Source organism: Xyrauchen texanus, chromosome 29 (assembly GCF_025860055.1).
Source record: "Xyrauchen texanus isolate HMW12.3.18 chromosome 29, RBS_HiC_50CHRs, whole genome shotgun sequence".
NCBI classification, from domain to species: domain Eukaryota; kingdom Metazoa; phylum Chordata; class Actinopteri; order Cypriniformes; family Catostomidae; genus Xyrauchen; species Xyrauchen texanus.
In genome coordinates, this window is record NC_068304.1 from 4,993,730 (window position 1) to 5,019,031 (window position 25,302).

The following is a 25,302-nucleotide window of genomic DNA, read 5'->3' on the forward strand; positions in this document are numbered from 1 at the left end:
TTTTATTTGTGACTTGAAATATGTTATTTAAACATAAGCTTCGGCAACAATTTTGGAGACTTTGGTTCACTGTTCAAGTAGAGAGGAGCTGTATTTGAATAAGTTCCCTTCTGGCTATATAGCATGAATATAACTCCAAAGATTAGTTATGTAAGTGTAATACAGGGGTTTTCAATTAAAGTTCCAAGAAGTCTGGTCTCTACATTTCCTTCCCAGCAATGGTCCGGACTATAACTTACTAGTCAGTATAGCTATGAAATGACATAAGGAATCCTCATTTATTGAAATAGTTATTATACATTTCCAAGGTGGCAGCAATAGTACTTTGTTAAAGAAGAACAAATAGATAGTCAAAACAGTCTTTTCACAACTGGGCAAGGATTAGGACATTGGTGCCTCAGAGACAAAGCACCATAGGGGGATTTGGGGGATCTTTTTCAGGGGTCTGAATGGACCAATTTGATATTTTCCTTAAAGTGAAAATATACCAACAACAATCAATGTACATCACAATAGTGAAGTTTAAAATACTGTTAGCTAAAGTTAAGTATAGACCTATAAGTGGTCAGACTATCAAATAATGGAAACATTCTCATGAGAACTCCACTATGCTACTAGTAATATCACATTTTTGGTTATTTTTTTTTACCTCTGATTCATTAACCTGTTTGTGAAAGGCTCAAAACATGCTGATTAATAAAGCTAATTTTAGACGCAAAAAGACATTATAGTTTAAAGGTGCCCTAGAAGCACGTTGTCATGTCACAAACCTGGTTTAGCTGAAAGGTCGGATTCATTTCAGACACATGAAGGTGAGTTTACTGTGCTTCATTCTCGTTTTCTGTAGCGTTTCAATGAAAGATGCCAGTTTCCATCTATACTGCTGCTCACGGTATTTCTCCTCTACAGTCTATAAAATAACAGTGTCTGCAACTCTGCGCACGGTGGATGAAAGGGTATTAATGAAGCATGTTCTGTAATAGAGGAAAATATTCTAGGGTACCGCTCTGAAAGATCAGTGCTATCTACGCCCGAGCACTTACGCTGTATGCGGCGGCTTAGTTGTTTTGTTGAGCGATTATAAACAGTTTAATGGGTCAGATGATGTCATGATGTCTTGCTATCCTGATGGAACCAAGCTACTATCCTTATAAGGACTCTCCATATACATAATGATTTTTATTTTGTATGAACTATAGATTCTATCCCTTAATTATGAAATTTGAATTATGGAGACACTAGAAATGTCCTCATAAACCACATTTATAGCATAATACCCTTGTAATTACCCGTTGGTAACCTACAAAAATGTCCTCGTAAACCCCCCAAACCCATCCACACAAATGTAAAAAGTGCATAGGCAAACTGGACTGCTGATATTATTTGTTAATTTGGTTTTTACAGCTATAAAAACAAAGTAAATAAAACTAAAACAGTACAGCAGACATAACCCATTTGCTGACGTGTACTATATTATATACTGTAATTATTCATCATAAGAATTAAAAACATTATAAAATAATCAAAATACTAGTCTACAATCTGCCCCCTCTACCAACTGTGCAGTGACATGTGCAAAAATAACTCACTCCAGGGGGCACTGCAGAGGAATTTTAGACCCTACTCATGAAAATGTTAAGAATGGACCTTTATGGCTGCATGGTTAGGAAGAAAAATGTGATGTGCAATCAAATAAACTTAAGTTTAAGGGATCAAAATCAAATGTTATCTTTTTCAAGAACATTTACCTTGAGAAAATGATATCCTAGGGACATGAAGTGAATTTCTGTCAAATATATATTGGAACACAATCCACATTTTACCTTTTAAAGTGGGCGCTTACCGGCCGTAAAATCAGAATCCTCCATTGAGGTGCATGCAAAACTCAGGACATTTTCCCCTTTTTGACTGGAAACATGTGTACACAAAAAATATGCTTGTTTAAATAGATTCATTTTAAAAATTGGACATCAGAGACTGTTGTAGGATGGCGAGACCAATGATGCATGAGACCTTTATTGAGTTTTACGGTTTTAAATAATCGTACAATGACTGTCCAGCGCTGTGGAAAGTAACAGGCGCCACGACACCATTTATGCGCTGCATCAGAAGAGGTATGACAATAATTTACGCATGAATAATTATACTAAGGACCTTTAATAGTTGTCAAACTTAAAATAAATTAAAACATAGTATAAATTTAAAGAATTTTCCATTTGGTAAAATTGCCCAAATATTGGTCAGGACAGTTCCAGTTTTCTGAGAGTTGGTAGGGACAATCTAGGCATGGTCCCGTTAATAAATTTGGGCCATCAACATATTTCGGCTAAGTGCATTAAAACAGCATTGATGATACAAACTTTTTTCAGGTCATGTTTGGTGTGGTATAATAATATGATCCTCTTCCAGAAAGATGAAATTATTTGCTGTTTGTTTTGAACTGTTTTCATTTGTAAAATTACAGCATACACAGGAAGCAGAAACTGTTCATGCACACATCAGCTAGGGCACAGCACGCACATCAAAGCCAATTATGAGGAGAAATAATTAACAGTGGGGAATCCTTTGTGTGTGTGTGTGTGTGTGTGTGTGTGTGTGTGTGTGTGTGTGTGTGTGTGTGTGTGTGTGCGTGTGTGTGTGTGTGTTTGAATCTAACACCTCTCAGTGTCATGCTTGCTCGTGCTGACTGCGAGGCTGCTTGCGACAAACCTGTTTTCTAAAGTGTTTTCTCACGTTGTCCTTGCAGCTGGTCTTGACTGCTTTGACTTTGCTTTGTTGACTGTTTTATTTGTCTTTTCCTGAAGTGAATTCTCTCCCATTTAACGCTTTTGCTTTGTTTGTTTTTGTGCTAACATATTTTGTGCTCTCTGTCAAAAATGACCAGCCCACTAAGATTGTTTATAAATCTCTCATATTGCATATCCTATCACTGGATATTACATTAGAACTTTTATTAACTTCTTTTTAGTAATTATGTCAGGTTTTGTACTCCTTTTTTGAACATATTTATGCGAAAAAATAAAATAACAATTATGTAATAAATTAATAACCACTTGCTTGATCTGAACAAAATAGGTGTCATTTTTAAAGCCTAGATTCTGGACTTAACAATGCTGATAGCATGTCTGAGGACTTTTAGTATGCAAACACACATATACAGTATGTGCTCATGTAAAGGATTGGGATGTTCCTGAACACTTACTATTTCTGTATTTTGTAGTCTAATCCATTCATTTCCAATGGCCAGTCATTTTTGAAAAAAAACAATAAAATATAAAGAAAGTTGTAAAAAAAAAATCAGATACCACATGTGAACAAAGTCAAGGAATATTATTCCAATTGGATAAAAAAAAAATAAAATATATATATATATAATACATCTGAGTCTAAATGACTGGAACAAAACAAAAGGGTTAAAGGCTGATGCACAATATACAATTTTTCCTGATCAACAAAAACACATCTATATAGTACTTTGGGACCATTTTTGACAAATTTTCCAGTTTTACTTCGTGAAACATTAGCGTAATGTGGAACATGGCTTATCGTCACTAACAACAGACAATCCTGATTAAAACAAGCCCAAAAACAATGTAACACAGTGCATGGCTGTTTAAATAATCCTTACAGAGCGACATGAGACGTTAACCTGGCTAAAACACTGTATGTTTCGCCTTCGGGTTTTTACACACTAATATTGAACCTGTTTACATGCACACCAATGATAACTCCCAAAAATCAAATCCGCTTTTACATGAGATTTCAAATACTCTAGTTATTCTCTGCTTTTGAAATCAAACAAGGAAGAGGCATGCAAACAACACACTGGATAAGCTGGTAAGAAGGCCGGTAAAGGTAAAAAATCTACCCGTGTTTATCAGTTTACTCTTAAGCTGTTTATGTCCTTACACTGATACAGCAAATCTGTTGAAGGTGTTTACGTAAACCACACATTGTCCGCTTAAAACATGCATGCAAAGGTGTTCATTGTTAGTGAAGTTAATGTACTTGTAATATTTAATTAATTTAAACTTTTCCAAGTGACATGAGTCATTTATTTTTAGAATCAAACCAGCAGAACATCTGTAATACAATCACACTTACTGACTCAAGTGAGCAGTGATTAATTAATTAGCCACAGTAGCAGCTCTATTTTAAATGATCAAAACACAAAACGATAATGAACTTATCTGCATTGGTCAGAGATATCTGTGAATTATTGCTTATTGAATTGCCCACAATGAGCTGTAAATTGACGGTTATCTGTGTTGAAACAGAAATTCCAGATCAGTGCATCCCTAATCTTAGCCTCCAATGACTGTTCTCTACTGTTCAGATTTAGATTTAAGTGGAGTAAAGTAATCTGTTCAAATTTCACAGGCTGCTTAGAGATATTCCCTTGAAAACTGAATGTCTTTAATCACAATGCCAGTATGCAATAGAGAAAAAGTTTCATTTGGGAAATGTAGCTAGACTCCCTTTAATTTCTTCTGGAGAGTAGATGTGCTAAACCGAGCCTCTGGACTCACGATCAAAGGAAATTTCTTTGGAAACAAGCCATCTTATCTATTCTCTCTCCCACATTCTTTCTCTCTACCTTTCCTCTTTAGCGCTGGAATACCACAACCTCAACACTTCTATAGCAACCAGGCCCTTTTGGGTGATCACAGGTAACCATCTCACCGTAATTATACTGTACATAGCCAACCATATCAGTGATAGAGCTTCATTTACAAGAAGGAATTTATTTCCTTTCTGTTAACAATACAGTGATGGATCTACTTGGAAGAGAGGATTGCTTCCTATAAAACAAGTACAAGTAAACTTCTTCCTCTTTCCATGTCTGTGCAGTGGTTCAGGATGTGGAGAACTCGTCTCTTGAGGGACAGTACCAGAGCTTTGCCAGTCTGATGGAGGAGCGTTTCGCAGAGCTCTTTATGGTGGCCCATCAGCAGGGCGTTCGCTTTAAACGGGCAACAACAGTGGGCAGTTACACCGTCCAGGTACATAAGGGTGCCTAGATGTTGGTATGTACTAATATGTACAGTTTATTATGAGATCTTTCCATTGGGTGGGTACATGAGACATCTATTTTTGAAAATGGCTGAAATACCCCCCTTTATTATTCTCTTAGGTGAGTGTATTTGTTTACCAAAATAATATAAATATTTAGTATATATATTTGTGTTTAGTATGAGACAAATTCAGTATGATAATGATGCCCTTGAGCAAGACACTTAACCTCAATGTTAGAGCTAAATTAACATCACCAAGTAACACGCCGACAGCTAGTGATCAAGCTGTTTCACTGAATTCAGATGGTGAGCATCAGGCGTGTGCATGGTCCAAAAAACCCAGCTGAGATGACTTATTACGTCCAGCAGAATGGGACCCCACTACTCGGCACATCCGCAGCCAAACTCCTCAACACAGTGGATTCACAGACTATGGCGCTCACGCTGGGATTTTTTGTCCAACTGCAGGCTGAAGGTGAAACAACCTTTGCTCGCCAAGCTTTACATATCCCTCATACCAGTTAGAGTTACTGAGCCTTATACATGAAAAACGAGGAGTTGACATTTCTATGGTTAATTAATGAGGCCCAATATGTGCAAAGTTAAATCACTTAAGATTGAAGATTTTGAAGATGCACTCATGTTTTGTTTATTTTGCTGTGGTTGACATGGTAATAATCTTGGACCTACAGTATACTGACGCCCAACAGCATGGATGCAGCATGGATGCATTGAATTCACATTGATGGAAAATGCCATTGGCATGTTTCTTGTCAAAACTTTATATAAACACATTTTGCATGTTGCAGTGGTTTCATGTGACCAACATTATTTCCCGCCGTGCAGCTGTGGTGAAGAATCCACCCAACAACCTGTGGATCATCGCTGCGGTGCTGGCGCCCATCGCTGTCGTAACCCTTATCATCATCATCATCACCACGGTGATGTGTCATAAAAACAAGAGCGAGTTGAAAAGTGACCCCATTGGTAGCTTCAACCCCAGAGTCAAGGTATGCTAGCACAGGGTATTATCGTTTTTAATTTGTACTGTTTTTTTTTTTCCTGTATAGTGAATGCATTAACTGAGATCATTTATTGTACATACTGTATGTCTCCATTAAAACTATCAGGGCTGTTTAGTGTTATTGCTATCTAGAGGCATTTTTAATGTAGGCAGGTTGGGTTGTAAAGGTCAAAAGTTTCATAATATACCGTGTAGCTATAACTAAAATGAATTCGTGGTCATTTTTATTTTACTTTATTTGGGAGGGAATTTATTTTATACAAAACAGTTCTGTTCCCTGTCAATAAGTTTTGGCTTCCCTCGCAATATATTTGTGTTTTGCGATCTCACGAAGCGTTATGCGTTCCCTCTAAATCAGTGCTTGAAGTGGAAGAAAAAAGTGCAGGTACTCTCCTGGTTAGAATTAAACGTATTTTTTTCTTGGTAAATAAATGATGCTGAGAGACTGTCTTTGTTCACAACATATGTTTATTTAAACAAACTTGGGGTTTTATATTTACGGAAGGGCTCTTCAACGAACCTACTTTCTTGCAGGGTCAGATTATCCAGATGAAAACTCAACTGGGGCCAAACTTTTTTCTGTATTTATCTTACCTAACACATTAACTGTAACTAACATGTTATCATGAAAAACACATTAATAATGTGTTTCTTTACATTGAAATAGTATGTAATTACATTAAAAGGAATTTCATTAACATATTTAAGGTCTGGCTGAAGAACAAACATGACCTCACATCCTCATCTAACAAATAGGTTTTGATCATCTTTGAAAATAAAAGCTTATAATTTAGTGTTATTGGTTATGAAAACTGAGAAAGAATATTTAGATCTGCTAAAGTCTGTGTCTTTGACAATATCAACCCACATAAGAGAACAATGGCAATCGAATGTAGATCTGTCCTTTTACACTTTCAGTCTTAAACTGAAAATGATTATGAAAATATAGATTATGTCTTTTTTCCTTTTTCTTTATTATCCTCCCATTCAAACAGGGCAAAATTAGCCTTTGCTTATCCTGCACACATGAATTTGCACACAGTTTAATTAATTGTGAAAAATGTATTGCGAGGGGACTCAAGATAATTGTGAGGCAATGCTAAACTTATTGTGAGGGAATGCAAAAATATTTTAGAAAATAAATTCCCTCCCTGTCCTCTAATGGGCTTTATATTTTGTCAATGATAATGGGTCTCATTCACTAATGTGTGTACGCACATTTGTGTGTTTAAAATTATTTTAAATATATGATAAAATATACAGCCAACTAAAACCACATGTAAAAATCACAAACTCCAGAAGCAGGAAAAACTTGGAATGTGTTGAGCCAAAAAGTTTTTAATAGATATTACTATTATTAGAAATTGAATAATTAAGTTGTCCTACAATAAGTCTTATGTTAGAGACACAAAAATTATGGATGTCATCATAGCTCGATCTGAGATTAGGTGTAGTCTAGGCCAGTGGTTCTCATCCTTTTTTGAGTACTGGACTCCTATCATATCAAGGACCCCATGATCAACCTTTTTTCTATTTTTGGAAATAATATTACCATGAAAAAAATATAGGCCTACATAACATATTTTCTGGTATAAGTTGTGTTTATTTGATATTTTCATCATCCTAATTTCCTAAAGGTTCTGCGATTTATAGTCCAAAGTTACTTTTACATGATGCGTATTTAATTGATGTCAGCTTGTCAAACACGCTGCTCACACATCAGTGACTGTGTGTATATATATGTGTGTGAATAGAATAGCCATACTGTTTTCACATTGATTATTTGTATACAGCGTAGAGTAACATATAAACAGATGTGGCTTACTTGTCATGTCTTTTTCATGAAACAAAGAATATCATTACACATTGAAGCAAACACATTATTTTGTCAATAAAAGTGACATTCCTGAGTTGGAATTGCAGTCTCCTGCTTCCTCATTCTTTTGAACTTGTTACACTGGTGCCAAAACCCAGGAAAACGAGGAAGTGGATACGTTGCCATGGAGTATTTGCCGCTGGAGAGTGTCTTCAGGTCCCTGGCCAGAATCCACCAGGCCCAACACCAGGCCCTAGTGGACCTAAGCACGGAGCAGCAGCAGCGTTTTGAGGCATTCCTGCATTCACAGGAGGATGACTGGTGGGTGCTGCGGAGCCTCGTACTCCAGGAGGAAGTGGTCACCGCCCTTTCCCTGGCCGCAGCTTGCGTTCTTTGAGCAATCAGCCACATCTTCGGTCGCTGCTGACAGGGAAAGCCCAGATTGCAGCTCAACAAATTCTGGTTCACCTATGAGTTATTAAAGAAGTACATCCTGCAACGGGTTGGCCTCAGCCCAGAAGAACACCGGCAGCTCTTCCGCTCCTTGAAGCCGAATGAGGCCAGCCATCCACTTGCCTTTGCTCAGCAGCTCCGTGATGCATGCCGGCGGTTGGTGCTGGCTAGGGAGAACAGCAATGCCAATGATGTGATCAACTTGGTGGTGCTTGACCATTTCGTCTCCAGCTGCCGAAGGGGATGGCTGAGTTGGTCCAGTGCCACCAGCCGGCATCGCTGGATGAAGCGGTCCAGCTGGTGAAAGACCATCTGGTGGCGTATCCGGGGGCCGGTGCACCCCAAGCCCCCCTGTTGTTTCATCCCCAGCTCTCTCTCTCCCCCTCCTCCTTTCCACCCTGTTCCATTCCCCAGGAAACAGGCTCCCCGATCTTGGGGTTCCCTGTACCACCAAACCCTGTCTCTCCCCTCTTTTCACCCAGGTGAAGGAACCTGCTGCAACAGGTATGGGTTGGAGGCTTGGGCCGATCTGCTGAAGTTGTAGGGAGGTGGGTCATGTCCGAGATCTGTGCCCGGTAATAATAATAATACATTTTATTTGTAAAAAGCGCTTTACATTTTAAGGAAAAATCTCAAAGTGCTACAGGTCTGATCCTAAGAACAATATCTAGACATTCTTAAAATGTAATGGAGGTGGTGGCCTTGAACTAGGTCCCTGACACTCCACAGACCGCCCCCGGTCCAATGCTTGGTTCAAAATGGGGCATTGGATGCAATTAATCAGGTTAGGGTGAGGTGTGTGCACTGGGATTATCCCGTTGTGACTGTCACGATAATGTTCCGGGGACTAAAGCATAATGTCGAGGCAGTGGTTAGTCCTCGCCTCAACCATCGACTAATTTTGGGAACTAATTGGCCGGATTTTCGATTATTATTGAAGGGGTTGTGTGTGGATGGGTCCTGTAAGAAAGCAAGTCGGTGTGAGATTGGCGACGAGCTGGCTGGGGAGGCATGGCCTGGGCTATCTGCATCTGCTTTCAGGCTGATGCCAGGAAAGGTGCATCTGTGTCCAGAAGCAGTGCCTTGGTGTAACATCTCTGCACGTAGTGTTGTGGAGCCACTCTTCAGAATTATCTCCCGAGTGGGAATTCCGAAAGCAATCCTCACTGATCAGGGCACTGCTTTTATGCCACGTATACTACACAAGCTGTATAAATTATTGGGTATTAAATTGATTAGGACTAGCATGTACCATCCACAAACAGATGGCTTGGTCGAACAAATTAATAAGACCTTAAAGAATATGATTCGGAAGTTTGTGCATGAAGATTCTCGGAATTGGGATAAGTGGCTCTAACCCCTGTTATTTGCAGTGCGAGAGGTCCCACAAGCTTCTACTGAGTTTTCCCCGTTTTAATTATATGAACATTAGCCCCATTGCATGTTAGACATCATAAAGGAAAACTGGGAGGAGGGTCCATCACAGAGCAAAAATGTAATTCAATATGTTCTTGACCTGTGAACAAAACTCCACACTGGGGTGAATACCACAGGAACATTTTCTACAGGTGCAAGAACGTCAGTCCCGGCTATATAACAGAGATACTCGGCTATGGGAGTTTACACAGGGAGATAAAGTACTTGTATTACTGTCCACATTGAGCTCAAAATTACTTGTGAAGTGGCCCTTTGAGGTCACACAGTGATTTGGGGAAATCGACTATGAGGTAGTGCAGATGGATGGATGGGGGGGAAAGTCAGAGTTTCCAACTTTACCTACTAAAATCATGGAGAGAGGCGGTCACCGTATCCTTGGCGATGGGAGTTCCGTAGAGGGTGGAGCTTGGACTGGATGTGAATCTAAAAGTCAGTCGGTTCATCCCGGTCCCTTGTTGAGCCCACCTCTTGCCATCACAGTGCATGTAGGTTGTAAAAGTATTTTTAAGACGTGTTCTCGCCTCTCCTCGGCCACACTAATCTCATAGAACACCACATTAAGACCACCCCCAGGGTAGTGGTACATAGTCGTCCCTACCGCCTGCCCGAACACAAGAAACAGGTAGTAGGGGAAGAATTAAAGGCCATGCTCAATATGGGGGTAATAGAAGAATCCCACAGTGATTGGGCCAGCCCAGAGAGGTTCTGGTGCCTAAGAGCAATGGCTCGGTCCGGTTCTGTGTGGAATATAGGAAAGTCAACACAGTGTAGAAATTTTATGTGTATCCAATGCCTCGTATTGCTCGATCAGTTGGGCATGGCTCGCTTTTATTCTACACTGGATTTAACATAGGGTTATTGGCAGATCCCCTTAACACCAATGTCCCATGAGAAAATGGCCTTCTCCACACCGTTTGGGTTACACCAATTTGTGACCCTTCCATTTGTTTTGTTTGGGGCACAGGCTACATTTCAGTGTCTTATGGACAGGGTCCTCAGATCCGGATGGTTCCCCAGCCTCTCGGGTGGTGGGGGTATGTGCAACTGAGGGCATGGTCGAGCGTTCGTCTGGAAAGAGAGAAATCGTTAAGGGTTCTCACCTAAGATGAATTTCTGGTAATTGCTTGTTTCTGTGTTCACTGAGAGAGATGGGGGAAATAAAAGGGCCAGTCCTGAGAGTGTGAGAGAGCCCAGCTGACAAGCTGTTTGTGTGTGTTGGCCGATGCCGTTGTGAAAATGTAAGTTTATGAAGCTATATTTTAAAATGTTTTCCCTCAGGCTATCAATCTCATGAACAGTTAAAACTGCCCCTTTGAGCAATAATTATGTGCAATTCACAGTTTAGTCTTTTATATGTATCAAACACATCCAACTTCTTCTGCCATTACATTCCCTTGCACTGCATATAACAGATTTGTATTTAAAGTCGCACTACGTGTGAAGCTAAGAACAAATTATTGTTCGTACAGTTGTGTATCAGGCGGAAATGTAGTTTGAGACATTTTTCTGTGCACATAAGTTTGCAACTTTTATACGCATTTATTAGTGAATGAGACCCGATAACACTGCGCCAGCTTGACCATTTCTCTTAAGCCGCTGCTTTACTCTTTATTTCATTATAACTCATTACAATATTTTACACAGCATATTTTACACTGGCTTTATCAACTAATCGCTAACTCTTATATGCTTTGCTTACTTTACATCTGGGAATAAATCCAGAGCGAGTGATGGAAATGATTGATGACTCTTCATGCTGTTTTGTCTCATTTAGACTGCTTACTGGAGAGACGTTGGGTATTACCCTCAGGTAGTTATTCAGCTCTACAATCATCTTACCTGCTGTTCTGGGCACCTGATGTACACTCTGTGTAGTGTAGACAGGTCACAAGAACAAATACTAATCTTTCTGCTCAGTGAATCTTAGTCCAGCCAATAATGACAATTGTGTCGTCATTTACTCTGATGTTGTTCTAAACCTGTATTATTTGTGTTTCATGGTAGAAAGAAAGTCATACACGCTTGCATTGACATGAGAGTGGGAAAATGATGACAGAATTGTCATTGATGATCAAACTATTTCTCAAATGCACACGATTTTGTTGACTAACTTTATTGTGAAAATGATGATGAGTTATAGGAGATTGAATGTGTGTACACGTGACTATATTTGCATGCTTTTTGTTTTTTCAAACAAACAGAATATGTTAGGAATGAGGTCAAAAAGTCTCTGATGATTTGATTGAAAGTAGGCTAGCTGGACTATGGAAGGGAGAGAAGGCTGTTTGAAATAAAAATGTATTTCATACATCAGTTCAATGAAACCATTAACCTTTTAACTTCCTCTCTAAAGTAAATGCAGAGCACTGCTCTCTGTTAAACATGTCAGATGCATCTTTATATATATAAAGTATAATGAGTTGACCTGGTTTTCCCCCGAAACACGCCACTTGGCCTAGTTTATCATTCACTACAACTGACAAACTACCTCCTAAATTATACCTGACCATTACTGATCATCTCCCTTCGTTCAGTTATGCAGCCGAAGGGAATTTGCTATATACACAATCATATGCATATAATTAGGAGCTATATTCTCCTGAAAGCGGCTGTCGTGGGAAACTATAGGCCTATCTGGAAAAAAAAAAGATATATATATATATATATATATATATGTATATAGGGATGCACCTCACACATCTACTATCTTGTAGGATCCAAACTGGCAATAAATGTGCAACTTTATTAAAAATATGTAATATCCCTGATATGCTGTGCTTTGCTTAGCCTGTTCAGGGGTTTGACTATGCCAAGCAGCACCTGGGTCAGCATGGTGGTGATGAAGAGTCCCTCCCGGTTACCCAGGGCACAATGATCCTGCCCCACCCAATTCGAGATGCCCCACTGTCCTTAGACAAGACTGTACGTCAAGATGTGTCCGCCTCAAAAAAGAGATTGACCAGTCAGATAAGGAAAAGGTATGTTTGAAGAAATTCCATCTGCAATTATATACTATGATGTCAATGTCCAGTATTCATATGGCAGCTGTAGTAGCAATACTTCCATTTGGTGTGATTCGGCACAGGGCCACAGCACTACTTGTCATGAAAGATGTAAATGTCATGAGACTTTTGCTGTGTAATCAATAGCCAAAATGTCATCATAACCTTAACACAGTGTTATGAGGTCTCAAACATTTTTTGTATGATTATTAAAGGAACACATAACCAAAAATTATAATTCTCTCATCATTTACTCACCCTGCAACAAATTACAGCTTTGTAAAACTCACAATGTATTTTTTATTGAAACTGTTATCGAGGTCCGAGCTCAATTACACACGTGTGTTTTTGTATTAATATGCCTGTGTGTATGAGATGAGGAAGCGGAACAAGAAAATTACATAACCATCCTCCATCCTCTCAGCTTCACACATTCACTGACTCACCGCTGCTCCTTGTTGCTATGGTTACTTGCAGTAAGGTACCGAGTGAGGATGGCTCTGTCATCAGCAGTGAATCAGTGAAGGGGGTCTCGGGCAAGAGCTTGAGTGTGCAAAAAGCCAGAGCGCAGCAGAAACCCATGAGGGAGGAGACAAGGAAGAGTAATGGTGAGAGATGGCTCCACGTGTTTAGTACTTCTTACATTTAGGCCACAAATAGACATCAGTGCAATGGAAGTTCTTAGCACAATTCCATGGTGTTGTCATTATTTACTCACTCTCATGTCGTTCCAATTTTGTATGACTTTCTATCTTCGTTGAAACACAAAATGAGATGTTTAGCGGAATGTTCACACTGCTTTTTTCTATTCAGTTAAAGTGGATAGGGACTGTCAAGCTCCAAAATAAAAACAAATACAAGAATCACTACAAAAGTACAATTATATTGGGTTGTTTGATATATCAAGTTTTCTGAAGTAATAAAAAAAACCCTTCCCCATAATTAAAACTAGTAACCCCCTATTTATACCATGATCAATGTAAACATATGCAGAATTAATTTTAATTTGTTTGGTAACATTATAGGTATTTCAAAAGGACTGCGAGTGCTTTTCAAGTCTGGCGCAATTGCAAATCGCAAATAAGAGCAGAAAACTCAGAACAGAGAGCAGTATGCAGTCAGGGCGGTCAGTGTTTTATTCACCAGCATTTTAAAGTTCCCACCCAGTATATAGTATGTGTAGTACAGGTGATGTGTTTAATGGAGATGATTAAGGTGTCCATAGAAATGATTTGTTGTTTATATATATTTTTTTCTGGTTTGTGGATATATCACAGTGAGGGACAGGGTGTTGACTGCATTCAGATGAGCAGGTAAGTATTACAATTTTCTGATAGGGAAGAATATTTGATACAGTACTCTTAGATATTTGTATATTGTATGCTATGAAAGTGCATTTTTATTTTTATTATCTGTGTATTCATTTGAACTATAGATAAACGGACGGACTGATGGACAGACGGATGGACGGTTGGATGTGTGTTTGGGTGCATTTTGAGAGCGTCTGAGTGCATCGTGAAAGTGTCTGGGTGCTGAGTCAGAGTGTTTCGGTGCAGTGTGAGGGTGTCTGGGTACAGAGTGATGCGTTTGGGTGCTGTGTGAGGATGTGTTTGGGTGCAGTGTGAGGATGTGTTTGGGTTAAGTGTAACTGGTGCAGAGAATGTGTGTTTCAGTGCTGTGACAGGATTTGTTTGGGTGCAGTGTTAGAGTGTCTTAGGATGTAGAGTGACGGTTGCAGTGAAAGTGTGTTTGGGTGCAATGTTAGTGTTTTGGTGCACTGTGAGGGTGTCTGAGTGGAGTGTGAATGTTTGGGTGCAGTGTGAGGGTGTTTGGGTGCAGTGTGAGGGTGTTTGGGTGCAATGTGAGGGTGTTTGGGTGCAGTGTGAGGGTGTTTAGGTACAATGTTAGGGAGTTTGGGTGCAGTGTGGGTGTGTTAGCGTGTAGTGTGAGGGTATTTGTGTGCAATGTTTATTGTGTGTGTATGGGTGCAGTGTGATATGTTTAAGTGCAACGTGAGGGTGTTTGGGTGCAGTGTGAGGGTGCCTGAATGCAGTGAGGGTGTTTGGGTGCAGTGTGAGGGTGTTTAGGTACAATGTTAGGGAGTTTGGTTGCAGTGTGGGTGTGTTAGCGTGTAGTGTGAGGGTATGTGTGTGCAATGTTATTGTGTGTGTATGGGTGCAGTGTGATGTTTTTAGGTGCAATGTGAGGGTGTTTGGGTGCAGTGTGATGTTTTTAGGTGCAATGTGAGGGTGTTTGGGTGCAGTGTGAGAGTGTTTAAGTACAATGTTAGGGAGTTTGAGTGCAGTGTGGGTGTGTTAGCGTGTAGTGTGAGGGTATTTGTGTGCAATGTTATTGTGTGTGTATGGGTGCAGTGTGATGTTTTTAGGTGCAATGTGAGGGTGTTTTGGTGCAGTGTGAGAGTGTCTGAGTGCAGTGAAAGATTATTTGGTTGCCGTGTGTATGTCTGTTTGAGTGCTGTGTGATGGTGTTTCGGTGCAATGTGATTGTGTGTGTTTGGGTGCAGTGTGAGGGTGTTTGGGTGCAATGTAGGAGTGTTTGAGTGCAGTATGTAAGGGTGTTTGAGTGCAGGTGTTTGGGATGTAATGTGAGAGTGTGTGTTTGGGTGCAATGTAAGTGTGTTTGGGTGCAGTGCAAAGGTGGTTGAGTGCAGTGTGAAGGTGTTTAGGTGCAATGTGAAGGTGTTTGGGTGCAGTGTGAGGGTATTTTTGTGCAATAATAGGGTGTTTGAGTGCAGCATGGGTGTGTTTGGGTGCAGTGTGATGTGTTTAAGTGCAACGTGAGGGTGTTTGGGTGCAGTGTGAGGGTGCCTGAATGCAGTGAAAGATTGTTTGGGTGCAATGAGAGTGTTTGGTTATAGTGTGATGGTGTTAAGGTGCAACGTGAGGGTGTTTGTGTAATGTTAGGGCTTTTGGGTGCAGTGTGAGGTTATTTGAGTTTAGTGAGAGGGTGTCCTGAATGCAATGTAAGAGTATTTGGGTGCTGTGTAAGAGTGTTTGGTTGCAGAGGGAGAGTGTTTGGGTGCAGTGAGACGGTGTCTTTAGTGCAGTGTAAGAGTGTTTGAGTTCAGTGTGAGGGTTTCTGGGTGCAATATAATTGTTTGGGTGCAGTGTGAAGGTGTCTGAGTGCAGTGTGAGTGTTTGAGTGCAGTATGTAAGGGTGTTTGAGTGCAGGTGTTTGGGATGTAATGTGAGAGTGTGTGTTTGGGTGCAATGTAAGTGTGTTTGGGTGCAGTGTAAAGGTGGTTGAGTGCAGTGTGAAGGTGTTTAGGTGCAATGTGAAGGTGTTTGGGTGCAATGTGAGGGTGTTTGGGTGCAATGTAGGAGTGTTTGAGTGCAGTATGTAAGGGTGTTTGAGTGCAGGTGTTTGGGATGTAATGTGAGACTGTGTGTTTGGGTGCAATGTAAGTGTGTTTGGGTGCAGTGTAAAGGTGGTTGAGTGCAGTGTGAAGGTGTTTAGGTGCAATGTGAAGGTGTTTGGATGCAATGTGAGGGTGTTTGGGTGCAATGTAGGAGTGTTTGAGTGCAGTATGTAAGGGTGTTTGAGTGCAGGTGTTTGGGATGTAATGTGAGAGTGTGTGTTTGGGTGCAATGTAAGTGTGTTTGGGTGCAGTGTAAAGGTGGTTGAGTGCAGTGTGAAGGTGTTTAGGTGCAATGTGAAGGTGTTTGGGTGCAGTGTGAGGGTATTTTTGTGCAATATTAGGGTGTTTGAGTGCAGAATGGGTGTGTTTGGGTGCAGTGTGAGAGTGTTTAAGTACAATGTTAGGGAGTTTGGGTGCAGTGTGGGTGTGTTAGCGTGTAGTGTGAGGGTATTTGTGTGCAATGTTATTGTGTGTGTATGGGTGCAGTGTGATGTTTTTAGGTGCAATGTGAGGGTGTTTGGGTGCAGTGTGAAAGTGTCTGAGTGCAGTGAAAGATTATTTGGTTGCCGTGTGTATGTCTGTTTGAGTGCTGTGTGATGGTGTTTCGGTGCAATGTGATTGTGTGTGTTTGAGTGCAGTGTGAGGGTGTTTGGGTGCAATGTGAGGGTGTTTGGGTGCAATGTAGGAGTGTTTGAGTGCCGTATGTAAGGGTGTTTGAGTTTAGTGTGAGGGTTTCTGGGTGCAATATAATTGTTTGGGTGCAGTGTGAAGGTGTCTGAGTGCAGTGTGAGGGTGTTTAGGTGCAATGTGAGTGTTTGGGTGCAGTGTTAGGGTGTTTGGCTGCAATGTGAGTGTTTTTGTGCAGTGTTAGGGTGTTTGGGTGCAATGTGAGTGTTTCTGTGCAGTGTGAGGCTGTTTGTATGCAGTGTTTGGGTGCAGTGTGAGGGTTTTAGGTGCAGTGTGAAGGTTTCTGAGTGCAGTGTGAGGCTGTTTGTCTGCAGTGTTTGGGTGTAATGTGAAGGTGTTTGTTTTGCAGTGTGAGGGTGTGTTTAGGTGTATTTTATGTGTGTTTGGGTCTAGAGTGAGGGTGTGATTGTGCAATCAGTTCTGCTCGACCTGCTCCAAATGGGATTTGAACTGGTGTTAGTAGGTTCGGGAGGTGGACGCGCTAACAAGGAGGCTTAAGGCTACAGCCTCTAGCATCAGTTGCTAGTGTGCCTCTTGAGGGAAGGGGAGTGAGGTTTACACATACCGCACAGCTGTCACGCTCCATTACATTTGGGTGCAGTGTAAGTGTGTTTAGGTGTGGTGTAAGTGTGTTTATGTGTACAGATTGAGGCTATATTTTCGGGCCTCACATCCACTGTAAAATCTTCAGTACAGGGTCACTCTCAGCAGTAAAAGGTTGCGTGAGTTCATAAATATGCATGAGACCGTCTCTTCTTCTGACATGATCCAGTCTGCCACTGTGACTACCAGCATCAGTGGAGGGAGCAACAGTGTCCCATGCACACGTGCAGACAGACATACTGAAAGATATGCAGACGTTCACAGACACACACAGAATCCTAACTCCTTTATAACATTTTCCTTGGCAGAGGTCATATGAATACACTCTTGGCAATATATTTTTTACACAAATCCCTTCAAATTTAGTGTCGCACTCGCCAGGATTACACATAGACTCGCCAATATGCAACCTCTTTGCGCCACACGCACACTGAAAAACATTTTCCTCACAATTACAACAAAGCCCATATACTTCCATATGTTCAAGCCCTGTTAGCACATGGTGTGTTTTACCTTCAAGAGATTCACTTTTGTCTGGGGAGAGATCAAGTGTGCATGACATGTTTTTTTTTAGGTATTCAAATCAGTTTCAAAAAGCACTTAAATAATGCATAGTATTGAGTTAAGCCACTTCACACATTTCCTGTATGTAAATTGTCAGTGGAGAGTAATAACTTTGTCAGGTGGAATTCATCAAATTGAGTTTAGAACATGCACACAAAAGCCTCCACACAGTTTAAGGTTATAGTATATAAGTTATAGTATATGAATGGGTAAAAGGACAATACCACAGATAAATGTCTTTACAGTACAAATGCAATTGTTGAAGTTTGAAGTAATTTTAGATTTAGACTTTAGTTCTGAAATGATTATAATTGAAATGATAAAATGATTGTTATTTTGTTTTGATTGTAAGTAATATGATTGAAATGGTAGCAAATGAAATGCATTTCTGTTGTTGTTGCAGTCTTGTTTTCATTCGTCTACACACAAGTCAACTTATAGTCAATGTGCAGTGTAAGATTTGCTAAAATGTCCATGGGAGAGTATCAAACCAATCTTAAAAAATGTTTTTAATAATATACATTTACAAAAACTAAAACTAGATAGAACACCTTGGCTAAAATGAACTACAAAGCAAAGTTGAAATGGAGTCAGAATGTTAAGCGGTTCAGGCTGAATTAATTTAAAACTGAGGAATGGTGATTAAAAAAATCCGTAACTAGAATGATTATGGAATATTAATACAGTACTGCTTTGCGAGCACCTTTCATAAGTGAACAGCTACACATCTCATCTGTTTTAATAAATGGATCTAGTTTATTAAAATGAAATGATACGCTGAAGCTCTTTTCAGGTGTTTGAGTTCTTTCCACTTATGTTTAAAATAGGAAATGAGAGCTAAAGGCAATAATTAATTTGCTATAGTGAAATGTATGCTGGCCAGTGTGTCTATCTCATAATGAAGATGTAAATTTATCTAGTTGTTATCTAGAATCGTATTTAACCCTTGTAGTCTTGGTTTTTGTTTGTTTTTGGCAGATCAGTATGATAGTTCCTCAGGATCACTTCAACTTATTTCCATAAAACCAATGGCCGCCCCATCCACCTACTCGCACCCTGCATCCTCCGACCGCAGTCAGGACTCTGCCATACTCAATGGAGAGGTAAGACCCTGTACTAGTGCACCTCAGACGGCATGCCCCCAGACTGGCCACAGTCCGTTCACTGACTGTTGGATGCATAGAGTTCGAAATGCATAGCTCCATGGTTTTAGAGTTGGATGCATAGCTCCATGGTTTTAAACTGGGATGCGCGCCTCACCAGGGCGGTGCCAGACCTTGTCAGGGGAGGCGCGGATATTGATGATCATTTTACCAAGTAAATTAAAAAAATACATAAATAGAATAAAAATGTATTGTGAAGAAAAATTAAAATGTTTATTAAATGAAACAAATGACAATAAAATGCAAAGTAATCTCTTCAGTAATCAAAATACTTTTTGAATGTAACTGTATTCTAATTACCAATTATTTAAATTGTAACTGTAGTGGATTAGTAGTTTAAATTAATTGTTGCTATACATGTCAATCAGTCTCTTCCTGTATTAGAGGGTGTATCTTGGACAGAATATTTATAAGTAGCCCTAAACATTTGTCAGTATTCTGGCTCTGCACGACTACAACTGTACAAACTGTTTCTTAACAACGTGCATAGTCCATGTAGTCAACAATAGCAACCGATCTTCCTGTCCCTCAACGAATGTTCTTGCTTAATATAGTCAAATTGGAGCTTTCAGAGAGACCTGACACAGTTTTCTTTTAGAAAAGTTTTCCAATGGGAAATCAATTTGAGACACATTATAAATGTATGATTTTTTTCAGCCAATCACTCTTCACTTTGTCTCTCTTGCTGCATCCAGGTGAATTTGGCTCTGAAACAGAAGTCTGACATCGAGCACTACAGGAATAAGCTCCGGCTGAAGGCCAAGAGGAAGGGTTACTATGACTTCCCTTCTGCTGAGGGGAGAGGCAGCACCAAAGACCTGAGTGAGCAACACAAATACAGCCACAGCAGGCCTCCAGAACCTCACAGCAAAGCACAAGAACCTGAAGACGACAGGGGATCCACATATGTGAAGCACAGCAGGAGGTGAGGGCTTTCACTTTTATGACAGTGTGTGTTTGTAAATGGTTCATTTCTGTTATGGAAATTATCAGTCTTTAAATAAGCTTTCCAACAACATCTAAATTAAGCCTCTTGTCCACTCAGAAGCCTGGGGAAGGTGTGTGGGGTCACAATAGTCTGTCTATGAATATGACTGAATGTCTAGGACAGATATACAGTATATATATAGATTTGTGGCTCTAATGATTTATAAAATAATGGGATGTTGTATTCGTCTAGCTGGTGGCAAGTTTGGATGAAGGAAACTTTGAACTGTGTGCTCAGACATGACTGCTGTTCTTCCCTCAGAAGTTCCGGACTAGACACAAAAGCTGCTGTCACATGACTGCATCAGCTATCAGTACAGTGACATTAGCTGAAATGCCCTCGCTATGCAGCTTTGTCTCGGTTTAAATATTTTATTTCTCGTTAATCCATTGGCACCCTGTCTGGAGTAATTTGCTGCTGATCGTCTATCGAAGGAGCATGTATCTCTCGGAGCACTAGCGTCCCGCTCTGAACTCATCTGATTAATTCTCAGTTGCCACGGGTAACTGGCACAGCATAAAGTCTTACCCCAATGATTCACTCCGATACCCTTGCAGCAGATATGATTGTAGTCTTTTGGTTTTGGTAGACGAGGCTTTGGGAAAGTTGTTTGGCTTGAAGCTCATGTGACAAACTAAAAAGAACTGACCCACAATGTTGTCAGATCAAGGACTTTAGCTACACTTTCATTTTCTGTCTGTCCGAAGCTGCTCCATTAGAAAAGTCTAATGCAATACATTGAGACAGAGTTAAAGGAATAGTTAGTTCATAAGCTATAAGTTATTGAGTATAGCTCATGAGTCATGCTGACCAATTTTTTATTTATTTTTTAGCTTAAAATCTACAGTCCGCATTCACTTTCATTATAATTAAAAGGTTGCCCAGAATGTTCTTAAAAAATTGGCCTTTTGTGTTCCACTGCAAATGAATAGCAAATGGGTTTGGAACAACATGAGGAGAAAATGTTGATTTTTTTTTTTGGTTAACTTAAATTATTCAGAAGAGGTTCAAAGAAAGGTTTCTAAGGATTTGGAGGACTGCTGTTGGTGCTTCATGTTCTATTGATGCACTTTTAAAGCTGCTGATGACATTTATTGAACATTGTTAATCACTAGTGATCTGTGTAGTTAACTGTTTTGCAGGTGAAAGTGCAAACCTCACTGTTCTCTGATCTGCTGTCTGACTGGCTGATTACTCTGAAACTGAATGATGAAATCTCACTGACACAGCAGCTCTTTTGTACTTAATAAAGTGTCCTTACCAGCTACCAGATGATTGTTTTCATCTCCCTGGGGATCGTCCCTCTATTGTAATATTTTAGAAACTAGCATTTCGTTGTGTGTTAGTGTAGTATCCCAAAAGACCTACTGTATATTTTCCTCCAAAAGTAGGCCTGTATTTTAAATAAAACGTATTAACTTAAATAAAAAAATCAACAACATACTAGATTTGCATTGAAAATACCATTTAATGTAAGAAAACAGCAGTGCTTGCTAGTCAGTAAAATAATTCTGTTAAAATTTGAGGTATATTTTTAGGCTTTAGTTCTGTGTAAATGAAATGCTGGTTGTAGGGGTTTCAAATTAATATTATATAATATTATAATGTACTATTTTTTACAATATAAATTAAATAATAGTAATTTTACATTAGTTTTGGAGTCATGTAAATGCATTTTAGTTTAGCTTATGTTTTTACAATTATGGTATGTTATTGTATTAAACTGTTATACGTTTATAATTTTTTAAATAACTTTTCAAGTTTTCATTAAAGATAATAACTAGGGCTGTCGTTTTAATGTGTTAATATAGTGTGATTAATTATATAAAAATAAACGTAAATTCTGCAACAAAAGTTTTCCTACAATCTGAGCAATTCAAGCTTGATGTACATGTAACGTCATGCTTTTATAAGCTGTGTCAGCAGGGGGCAGTCAACTGGACGAAGCACACAGGGAACAGAAAGCAGGGGTGTCCAAAAACGAATTTCAAAGTTTCAAACTACTTTTAACTTGATACAGCATCTTAAAGCAAAGTGTTTAGTAGTGAGATGCTCTAGAAGCGTCCATTTGTTAGCACGGAAACTAATTGTGTGGAGAAGTGCATGCTTGTTCTTTACGTCATGTCATATTCATTCATTTTAGTCAGTTTTACTGTGTCGAAAATGACATATCATTTTTAGTCAACATAAATTCTATCTTTTAGTTGATAATGACATGCAAAATGGTCAAAAAGTGTGTTAAACATTAACAGACCAAACTTTAATCAAATATTCAAACATTTAAAAAAGATATACACTGGCGGCCAAACGTTTGAGATAATGTGCCGTTTTCTCTAGAAACTCGTCAGTCAATTGTTGTGTTGAGGAATGAAGGCTATACAATGCTTGAAATTGCCAAAAAACGGAAGATTTCATACAAAGGTGTACATCTTTCGGTGAAATGACAGACTTCTCTCTGGTGATGTATGCAAGACTTGTGAAGATGTCAAGGTGTATTTTCATCTGTTTTCCTTCAAAACTATCATTCCTTAACCCAAACTTCCTTGGTTACGGGTCAGTTGGCTTGAAATAACATTTCGAATGAGTCGGAATAATGGAGAATTCGCGGTTGTGTTGGAGACATTTCACGACTGAATTGGTTGTGAGGTGATCACTAATATAACACTTCAGATGCCTCTGGAGTTTATTATATTTTTGAATGCGGTTATCTTGGGATGCACATCAAGTGATTTTTCCCTTTTATATTTAGCATATTGTGATTCAAAACATAAAAATATGGTTATCTTTTACTCACTAATTTTTCCATGGCTACAGCCTCTTTGTTAGCAATGACCGTAATGTGCTTCTGCGTTTATGTTGTCATTTTGATCAAAAATGTGTTGAGATCGCTGCTCAATTTCACAGATAACCGGCTCTGATTCTAGCAGCACTGTGGAAGGGGTGTACATGTCCACTGCTAACTTGCATTCACATCTGTCTCCATTCCGCTATGCAACGCCCATATTTTCACAATCCAATCAACAAACAATGGATAAACTTAAATACCTGCCATCATTATTTTTCTTGTTCGATACGCTGTTTCTCTCTGAAATACGTCACAATATGGAAGTCGTTCGCAACTTCCATTTCATGCCGACTTTAGTTTTATCTAAGGGTCATTAGATCTACAGCTCTGCCTGTTCTAAATCAGACACAGAGGAAAAGTAGTGTCCACATACTTAATCAAAAATGTGCATTTAAATGCACAATCCATAAATTATAATATCCACACAATGTAGAGGGATTTGTACTCCAGAGAAAATTGTGTGCTTGTTTAGTTTCATTTTTATTCATTGTCATTTTGAAAAAATGTTACAAACGTGGTAGTGACAGTAAAAGTAGCACTTACTGTATAATAAGGGGAAACCATTCAAAACACTCTGGAACCTGCAGATTTTATGTCAGATTAATGCTGCTTCGGGGCTGGACCTCTTGCCATCATCAAGTTTATCAAGATATCCTACAGGATATTGTCAGGTTGGCTGTGTTCCAGTTGAAGCACAGTAGTAGTTGGTTGATGTTGCAGGACAATGACCCTAAACACTGAGGTAAATCCACTACAGAAGGGCTTAAAAAAAGAAAATACACCTTTTGGAGTGGCCCAGTCAGAGTCCAAACTTTAACCCAGGGTTGGGATACTTTTGAAATGTGTTCCACTACAGATTACAGAATACATGCTGTAAAATGTCATTTGTAACATATTCCGTTAGAGTACTCAAGGTCAGTAACATATTGTAAATACTTTGGATTACTTCAGCATTGGTAAATTACTTAATTCACTGGTGTGTGTGTGTGTGTGTGTGTGTGTGTGTGTGTGTGTGTGTGTGTGTGTGTGTCTCTCTGTCTGTGATGGTTTCAGAGGTTCTCAGGTGAGGCAGCAACTCACTCATCGCAGTAGACAGTCCCTCAACAGTCCAAGTCCTGGGGAAACTGAAATGGATCTTCTGGTCATGAGAGAGAGACCCAGAAAGGGGATCCGCAACAGTGGCTATGATGTGAGTGTGTTTCTTTTTCACTTATGAAAAGTGGAGGGGGGGGCCATAGACAGTTGTGTTGTGACAAAATTAGTGAGGCTGGTTTTGCAGCTCACATCACTATTAATCTGGATGGAAATGAGTCTTTATGCTCTTTCGTCACTATGGAAACAGAAGCACACTGGTATTGTTTGGATTATGCAATCCATTCTTTATTTCTGGAATGGTGGTGGTGGTGTAGTGGGCTAAAGCACATAACTGGTAATCAGAAGGTCGCTGGTTCGACCCCCACAGCCACCACCATTGTGTCCTTGAGTAAGGCACTTAATTCAGTTTGCTCCGGGGGGATTGTCCTTTTAATAAGGGCTCTGTAAGTTGCTTTGGATAAAATATAATGTAAAATAAAAAGTTAAATGTGCATTTCTAAAGTGTAAAGAAGAAAAAGGTTCCACCAAACATGATACATACACATAAAATAATCAAGAACGTGCATTTGTCTTCAAGCTCTCATCAAGTGAGCACTTCTCAGCAACCGTAAACATGCTGACTGTCTATTAAATGACATAGAGCTTATCTGTTTTCAGCATTAAAGGAAATATTTTCAGAGTAAGAGGAAAATTGGCCTTGTGAAGCATTTAGTATCAAAACATATCTCAAAGTATTTGTCTTTGTCCTCATATTATGAGATACAGTGGTGGATTCTGCTCTTTTCATCTGTATCCATGTATACTTCTACTTAGTGTGCACTCTGAGTGAGAAATGTGGTCATTTGAAATGTTACAATTGACCATGACCACAGGGTCTGTTGAAACATGGGGTATATTATAATGAAGCGTTTCACCCAGACATCAGTGGCTGATTGTCAGGTGATGTCTGACAAACAGACATGACCTATCTTGATCCAGACATATCATGAGAATCAGTTTGTGCCTTATTTTCATGAAAGCACAGAATTGTGGATATACATTTTATATAATATAAATATTAATTTACCCTCTTACTGCCATTGGTCCACATCATCGTTCTCTAGGCACGATCATGATTTCAAGCACGATTACACTTCCTATAGTGGCAGCTAGCATCCTGTGCATGTGTCAAGCACTAGGAAGTGTAATCAAGCTTGAAATCATGATCATGCTACAATGATTAGAGACTGAA

The 25,302-nt window shown here is 39.5% G+C and overlaps 1 protein-coding gene across 2 annotated transcripts in view; it reads left to right on the forward strand.

Annotated features, from left to right (window-relative positions):
- LOC127622883 (UPF0606 protein KIAA1549L-like) overlaps positions 1–25,302 on the forward strand; it is a 113,914-nt gene that overhangs the window by 66,602 nt on the left and 22,010 nt on the right. For both annotated transcript variants that reach the window (XM_052097012.1, XM_052097013.1), the window contains 10 exons: positions 4,611–4,670; positions 4,852–5,003; positions 5,319–5,490; positions 5,862–6,025; positions 11,520–11,555; positions 12,533–12,723; positions 13,225–13,355; positions 18,959–19,083; positions 19,839–20,068; positions 24,030–24,165. In XM_052097012.1, the coding sequence (XP_051952972.1) occupies positions 4,611–4,670; positions 4,852–5,003; positions 5,319–5,490; positions 5,862–6,025; positions 11,520–11,555; positions 12,533–12,723; positions 13,225–13,355; positions 18,959–19,083; positions 19,839–20,068; positions 24,030–24,165 (1,397 nt within the window). The remainder of the gene's footprint in view (positions 1–4,610; positions 4,671–4,851; positions 5,004–5,318; positions 5,491–5,861; positions 6,026–11,519; positions 11,556–12,532; positions 12,724–13,224; positions 13,356–18,958; positions 19,084–19,838; positions 20,069–24,029; positions 24,166–25,302) is intronic.